Source organism: Carex rostrata, chromosome 6 (genome assembly GCF_964058835.1).
Source record: "Carex rostrata chromosome 6, lpCarRost1.2, whole genome shotgun sequence".
In the NCBI taxonomy this organism is placed as follows: domain Eukaryota; kingdom Viridiplantae; phylum Streptophyta; class Magnoliopsida; order Poales; family Cyperaceae; genus Carex; species Carex rostrata.
This window is the reverse complement of record NC_135923.1, coordinates 11,965,850-11,973,371: the sequence shown is the minus strand read 5'-3', so window position 1 is coordinate 11,973,371 and position 7,522 is coordinate 11,965,850. Positions and strand designations below refer to the sequence as shown.

Here is a 7,522-nt window from a genome sequence, read left to right as displayed (position 1 = left end):
ACGTAGTTCTCCAGCACATTATGATTATTTATCTTCCAATTTATCCTTGATATAAGTTACATCCTTTCCCCAGAGCCTTATCCTCTGCAAACACCATATGGATTCTCTTTTCATCTAAAATTAGTAAAATTTAACTAAAGATCCCATTACCAATAATCAATTTACAAGTACCAAAATAGAATTAGGGCCAAGTGAAAACACTATCAATACAGAGAGAGAGTGCGAGTAAAACAAGGAGATGTCCATCATAAAGCTTGCTCAGACACATCCAGTGCACGAAAGATGAGAAGAAGAGATTTAAGCTTAGTCATAAAGGAGAGGATTTGTGATAGAAGGGTCCAAATGGAGAGAGATGTAGATAGAGACGGTGGAGTATAATCAGGGTGAAGTTTTAACGGTCAGTTCACTGATAAGTAAAAGGGGACAGAGAAGAAGATAATTAGACAAACTAAACAGTTCTATTTAGAATTAGACAGAGTATATTGGTCAGATTATTTTTTAAAATAATTAAATTAAATGTTATATAACTAAATGGGGATAAGAGAAACAATGTGAAGTTGTAATGAGAATATTGGATATTATAGTGTTTTTATGAGAAAATTGACTATTTCAAAAATTTACAAGGACATAGCAGAAATTTTCCCAAGAAAAAAAGGGAAAGAAAAAACAAAAATAGACATATCTCCCATCAAACCGCTTCTCATTGGATTTATCTATAGTCAACTCCTCAAAGGAGGATTTTATTTTTATTTTTTTCTCTCTTTCTCTCCGCATTCAACCCCTCCCACCCTCTACCTCACAAAGTCAACTCTCCTCTCTCTCTCTCTCAATCCACTCTTCTCATCTCTAAAAACAAAAACCAAAAGCAGCAAACAGACAATCAGGCAAGCACCATCTCCATGCCACTGTGACAATGGGCAACAGCATTAAACCGTGCTTCTCCGGCCACACGCACGTGTCCCCTGCCACCGTCTCCTTCGAGCCCCATCCCGACGACAGTCTTGGCCACGCTTTTTCCTACCAACCCGAGCAATCAGCTACCGCAACCGCTAACGCTTCTGCTATCACAAACAACCCAACCGTCAGGATCAACGGAGCGGCGATAAGCGCAAATACATCGACAGCTCTCTCTCCAAGCCTCTTTACCGACAGCTTCAACCTGATAACAGCCTCTCCAGCAGCCTCATTTGAGAGCTCCCGTTCCTTCACCTCCAACGTTCTACAGTCGCGCCTCTCTTCCTCCTTGTCTGGCCATCTCTCGGGCCCGCTGTCAGAAGCCGGTTCTCTGTACTCCGAGCGTAGTGGCTTCTTCTCTGGCCCGTTAGATGCACGCCTCTCTTGCTCTTCCCTCAACTCCAGTGCGGGTGCCCGACTCCAGCGCTCCATTTCTCAGATCATTGCTGATCGGCGCGCTCGCCGTTGCCGCCGCAGCTCCTGGCCCCTTGCTCGGCTCTTCTCCAAGCTGTGTCGCAACAAGAAGGCACACGCTGCTATGACCAATGGGGTAGCGAGTCACGAGGGAGACAGTCAGAGAGGTTGTAAAGATCGTTGTGCGGAAGATACGAGCAGCGTGCAATGGGCGCAAGGGAGAGCTGGAGAAGACAGAGTACATGTCGTTGTCTCAGAAGAACACAGCTGGGTTTTTGTGGGCATTTATGATGGTTTCAACGGCCCAGATGCCACCGATTTTCTCCAGACACATCTCTATCCATCGGTACATCTGGAGCTGAAAAGGCTTTTTGCGGGGGAACATGAGCCCGATCAAATCTCCTCGGATTCAGATACTAACACTGACACAAATTCAAATTCAAACGCAAATGCAAACACTAACCAAGAATCAGATTGTTGTGGGACGAATGAATGTGTAAATCTCACCAATGTAAACAGAGTGCTGAGAAATCAACTGACAAGTTCCCAGTCGAGCTGTTCCAAAGTCCAACACAAGCAAATCTTGAATGCTTTGGCAGAAGCCTTGAAGAAAACAGAGAAAGCCTACTTTGAAATGGCCGATCAGATGGCTCTGCGAAATCCTGAACTGGCAATGATGGGGTCATGTGTGCTCGTTGCATTGATGAAGGGAGATCATGTGTATTTGATGAATGTCGGGGATAGCCGTGCTGTGCTGGCACAGCAGAACGAGCCGGACTTGTGCAATATATTAGGTAGAACACCACATGACATGACAATTCGTGGGGAGGAGATACGGCGCGCCTTTGACGTGACCGATTTCGAGGGGCTCACTGCAAAGCAGCTTACATCTGATCACAGCACCAGCATTGATGAGGTAATTAAGGTATCTTCATCTGATGTTTAAATTTTTTGCCGGATCCATCGATTGATCATATTGCATTGACACTAGGAAAGACTGTCCAATTGAATTGAATTAACCATTGCCTAAATTTTTCTTTGAAAAAAATTTGTAGGAGGTAAGGAGGCTCGAGATGGAGCACCCGGATGACCCCAAAGTGGTGGAAAAAGACAGAGTGAAGGGCAAATTGAATGTCACTAGAGCTTTCGGTGCCGGTTTTCTGAAGAGTGTGAGCTTCTGTTTCTGATCTACTTATAATAACTTTTGTGGTTCCGTAACTTATGTAGCCAATGCATTTTGCACATAAATATTACCTCATGTTCATCAGCAAGGAATTATTATTTTCTTTTGAGAGGATGGTCACAGCAAGAATTAAGAACATACCTTATCTCAGTAGTTTGTAGATGTACACTGATGTACCTATTAGTAGCAGTACCCAAAATTTGTGAATCCTGATTAGGCCAGAACAAAGTTTTCAGACAATTTGTGAATCCTGATATAATTCAAAAACAAAATAATTGAAAATAAAATTAAACACCCTATTCAAAATATGATAAATTCTTTGGAAATTGGTCTCGAGTTACATATTTTTCTTTATTCTAAATTTTACCCTTTTCTTCACATGTATGCAGCCGAAGTGGAATGACCAATTACTCGAGGCCTTCAAAATAAAAAATTACGTCGGTACCATGCCATACATTACGTGTTTGCCCGGTCTATATCATCATAAAATTCGATCCGAAGATAAATTTCTCGTGTTGTCATCTGATGGGCTTTACCAGTATTTCACTAACGAAGATTTAGTCAACGAAGTAAACCTCTATGTTGCTAACAACCCTGATGGCGATCCTGCTCAGCACCTCGTTGAAGAGGTTCTTCACCGTGCAGCCAATGAGTATGGTAAGCCACACCAAATACAAATATGAACTTCAAGTCTTCAACAAATGCTCAAGTATAGAAGTCCTTTACATCAGTAAAGGCTGGTTAGTGCATTAATCGTCTTTTTTAACAATTTTCTGCCGGTCCATAGGAGCTCTGATTTATCAAAGCTGAATGCTTAATTGTCATTATTGATATATCTAAGAGCTAATAAGGATAAATATAGTTAGTAATACTGACTTTCCGCTTACAAATTCTATACCTTATACAGAGGCTAAGAGGGCCTTGTTAAAATAATAGCAATAATTGAGTAATAACTTGCTGGCATTGTAGCCTACAACTCAGAAATTACAGAGTACATGGTAAGTACCTGTGTAAGTGCACCTCTATGTTTTTTTACATTCTAAAAATGACTTGTATGTTGCAGGTATGGAGTTTCATGAACTAGTTAGCATACCGCAAGGAGACCGAAGGAAGTATCACGACGATGTTTCCATTATTATCATTTCACTTGAAGGAAGAATGTGGCGATCCTCAATGTAGATATCAGAAAGGAGGCCAACAACAAAGGCGATACTGATGCAAACTTCCGAAACTAAATTTGCAAGCCAGCTCTGCATGCGTGCAATTCTCTTTTGAAACAATCTGAGAAAGAGTTCGATCGAGTTGGTGCGGTTCGGGAACTTACTGAAGCTTTTAATTCGGTAATTGGTTTTGATTTTTCACATTAACTCTCAGGTGTGTTCTTCTCCCTGTGGGTACCTTGCGTCCTTGCCCTGGGTTCCATAGCTTCCTTCTGGTATACTATTTTTTCCTTTTCTTTTCTTTTCTTTTCTTTTTGAATTCAACAATTCTTTTGTTTTGTTAATTTGAACGGGGACATACATGATGTAAATATTCTTGGGTATGCTGTTCATAGAATAAATGAGCATTGCAAGAAAAGGAATATTTTCAGGAGATTCTTTTTAATTCATTAGGCAACATATCACAATTTCCAGTTTATCCTGTTGATATGCAAATCTTTACAGTTCGGTATTACGTAATGCACGTGCGTCGCACATGCAAATATTTCTTAGCGAAAATTTTAATAAAGTAATTGTCAGTAACTGAATATTAAACCCAACAAATGAAAATAATATTCTTCGCCAGATGACCTGAAAAGATAAAAATAATATAGATTCATAAATTTAATCGTGCCTTATAATGGGAGATCTAAATCATCTAATCGTGCATAATGAAGTTCTTTTTTATTTTTTATTGAATATGCGGTGAAAGTCAAAATTCTCAAATTATGTGAAGCTTCTCTCTGTATTTCTTTGTGAATTAATTCCTATACAAGTTATCGAAATGAACTTTTCTTTGGAGAGTAATATTTTTAAGCATAAAAGAAATAGATCAGATCAATTTAGAAGTGAATATATTTGACTGCAGCGAAGCACGTAACTACAATAAGCTGCTAACATTGGCCTTAGTTGTGTCAGATTATTATCAGAAAATAAAATCAAAGAAATTATTTTCAGAGTGCGAGACAAAAGAACGACCTTTAATTCAAGAAAGGGTCTAATTGTTTACGATAAGTTGTTCATAGTTTGTTCACATATTTGACTTGCACAAATGCTACAAATTTTTCTTTCATTTTGTATATATCACATAAAATATGTCAGTCAATAAAAAATCAACAAGCTGTTAGTCAAAGTGGTCCCAAGTTTGTTAATAACAGTTTGCAACTTGCAGAACAGAACAAAAAAAAAAAATTCTCTGTACTTTTGGAAATTGCAGTTATTGAAAGTTAATAGCAGTTAGTGTTAGTTATTAGCAGTTATTTCGAAAAGAAAAGAGATAAAAAGGAAAATTTTAATTTTTTTTTAGAATTTTTTTCTTTATTTAATCAACACAAAAAAAATTATCTAAATAATTAATACTATAAAATTGTCCCCTTTAAAGTATAAAAATAAAATGTACAAATTATACAATTGTAGTCATGCAAAATTGACAAATGAAAACTATAAAACAAAACATACAAAATATAAAATTTCAATACTTTAAAACTGTCACTTTTAAACTATAAAAATAAACGTACAAACTATAAAATTTCAATAATATAAAATTAGGAGATGAAAACGATAAAACAAAATGTAAAAAGTACCAATTTTCAATACTGTAAAACTGTCAACTTAAACTATAAAAACAAAATGTACAAACTATAAAATTTCAAAAATGTAAAATTAGCCGATGAAAACGATAAAACAAAATGTAAAAAATATAAAATTTCAATATTGTAAAACTGTCAACTTAAACTATAAAAACAAAACGTACAAACTACAAAATGCCAATATTGTAAAATTGGTAGATGTAAACTATAAACCAATTGAATGTATACAATATCCAGAACATCAAAAAAAATTGAAGGGCCTCCAAAGCTGAATATGCGGTGTAATCATGCATACAACTCTGTATTAAACAAAATAATACACATTAAATAGTACTCAAGTATTTCAACATCTAAAGATTAAATTAATGAAACAAAAAAGCAAATAATAACTTATGGATAAATAAGGATTAATGAAAAATATTTATCCTTGACAGGTGTCTCATATTGCATTATATTTAGAATCATTTCAACCATCTGCAAAATCAAACGATCAAAATCATTCAAACAAAATAACTGATGTATTATGTAAAATTAATTCATATATCTAATAAAATTTAAATCCCTAAAAAAAAAAATTGGAATTCAGACCAATAAATTGAATTGAATAATAAATTGAACAAAAAAAAATCGGAAGCAACAAGTTTCCAAACCGAAGTCATATGTACACTAAATATCAAAGCGAATATTAAAAAATTACAGATGTAAAACGCAAAGGAGATCGCACCTTTAGGCCACTGTTACGTTACGGAACTTTAACAATTAAATTCTGAATGTTTTAAAGGCAAGAATCGAAAATCGTACTAACGAAATAGACATTTAAACCTTAATTAATGATTCTCTAAATAAGTAAGTCAAGTGTGAATCGAAACCGCGTCGAAATTTCGAGAATTTGAGACTTTATAGGCTCAGTGCGTCCACATTGGTGGTGAGTGCGGGTGGCTGACCCGCACTGGCCTCTGTTTGCCTTAGATTGTTTTATGAATTTCTCCTCAGTGTGTCCGCACTGGTGTGAGTGCGGATGGGTGACTCGCATTGACTCCAATTTCTCTTTTTCTCCAATTCTGACCAAGTCCTGAGTGCGGGTGATCGACCCACACTGAAATTGAGTGCGTCCGCACCCGTGTATATTTCTGTGTATTTTGAACTGCTGAAAATCTGTTTAAGTGCTAAGTGCGGGTGGCCGACCCGCACTGAAATTGAGTGCGTCCGCACTCAGGGTGTTTTTAACCCAAAATCCAGATTTTTCTTCTTTCTCGCTTTCCCCTCCGCCTATTTTCCCTGTTTCTGCGTGTGCTCCGCCCAAAGAGAGAAGAAAAGAGAGAAATAGCTCTCTCTCCCTCTAAACCGCACCAAACCTCAGGAAATCGAAGGTGGAGCCGAGAAATTAGTCGTAGATCTCTCCTAGCTCTCCTATTCGGTATTTCTTCCTCTGCTTCTCTCTCTCTCAAACCCCGAATTTCTCGATTTCTCGAATTTTCATTTTAAACTCGAGATTTGTGGTTGAACTCCTTGTAGACTTGTTCCTTGAGCTTCGTTGGGTGTTCTTTGTTGATTCTTTTCCCGATTTCTTCTCGATTCTTGATTTTTCATTTCTAGGGTTTCGGTGCCAAATTAGAAACGGAGAAAGGTTGTTGATCGATTGGGCTAATCCGACCAATTAGACTTGTAATCGGTGGAGTTACCTCTTGATCTTGGATTGCTATAACGTTGAACAGCTAAATTGAGGTTTTGACCAAATTAGGGTTAACCACTCGGTAAATCGAATTGTTGCGGGAACCAAAAATAGAGAACCGGTACCTAAATTGTTACCAAATTGAACTGTACATGATTTAGAGGACCTAGATGCAAAGGTGAGATTCTTAAGCGAGAAAGAGGAATAGGAAAGTATAAGCCCTAATATAACTCGAGTAAACATCTCGATTGTGAACCAATGTTAAACCAAATATATGTGTAATATAGGCGTAGGCTCGGTTGAGCAGGACCTTGCGGGACACTTCGAGACGTTTGATCCATAAGTATGCGATAAGCTCGTTGTAAACAGGTGCGGGGTTCTTGGACTTGTTTGATATTTCATTTTCAAGAATTAAACTGTTTATTCGTTTGTCATGTTGTATGCTTAATTGTTGCATATTTTGAAATTCATGCTGTATATTGATTCTTGCATAAATGAGAATGATTTGAAT

At 37.3% G+C, this 7,522-nt stretch overlaps 1 protein-coding gene across 1 annotated transcript; it reads left to right on the top strand.

Moving 5' to 3' along the window:
- Window positions 1–762: 762 nt before the first annotated feature.
- On the top strand, window positions 763–4,144 carry LOC144555331 (putative protein phosphatase 2C 4). Its single transcript, XM_078303619.1, has 4 exons — window positions 763–2,284; window positions 2,424–2,537; window positions 2,941–3,208; window positions 3,615–4,144. Exons 1-4 carry the CDS (start codon window positions 914–916, stop codon window positions 3,728–3,730), a joined length of 1,869 nt encoding a protein of 622 aa, XP_078159745.1. The 5' UTR covers window positions 763–913; the 3' UTR covers window positions 3,731–4,144.
- The last annotated feature ends 3,378 nt before the right edge of the window (window positions 4,145–7,522 follow it).

What these genes read in the sequence shown, in the direction of transcription:
- LOC144555331 (XM_078303619.1), top strand. Translation starts at nt 914, where the DNA reads ATGGGCAACAGCATTAAACCGTGCTTCTCCGGCCACACGCACGTGTCC. An exon ending in ACAGCACCAGCATTGATGAG is followed by an intron (nt 2,285 to 2,423) that starts GTAATTAAGGTA and finishes AAAAATTTGTAG; the next exon opens with GAGGTAAGGAGGCTCGAGAT. An exon ending in GTGCCGGTTTTCTGAAGAGT is followed by an intron (nt 2,538 to 2,940) that starts GTGAGCTTCTGT and finishes ACATGTATGCAG; the next exon opens with CCGAAGTGGAATGACCAATT.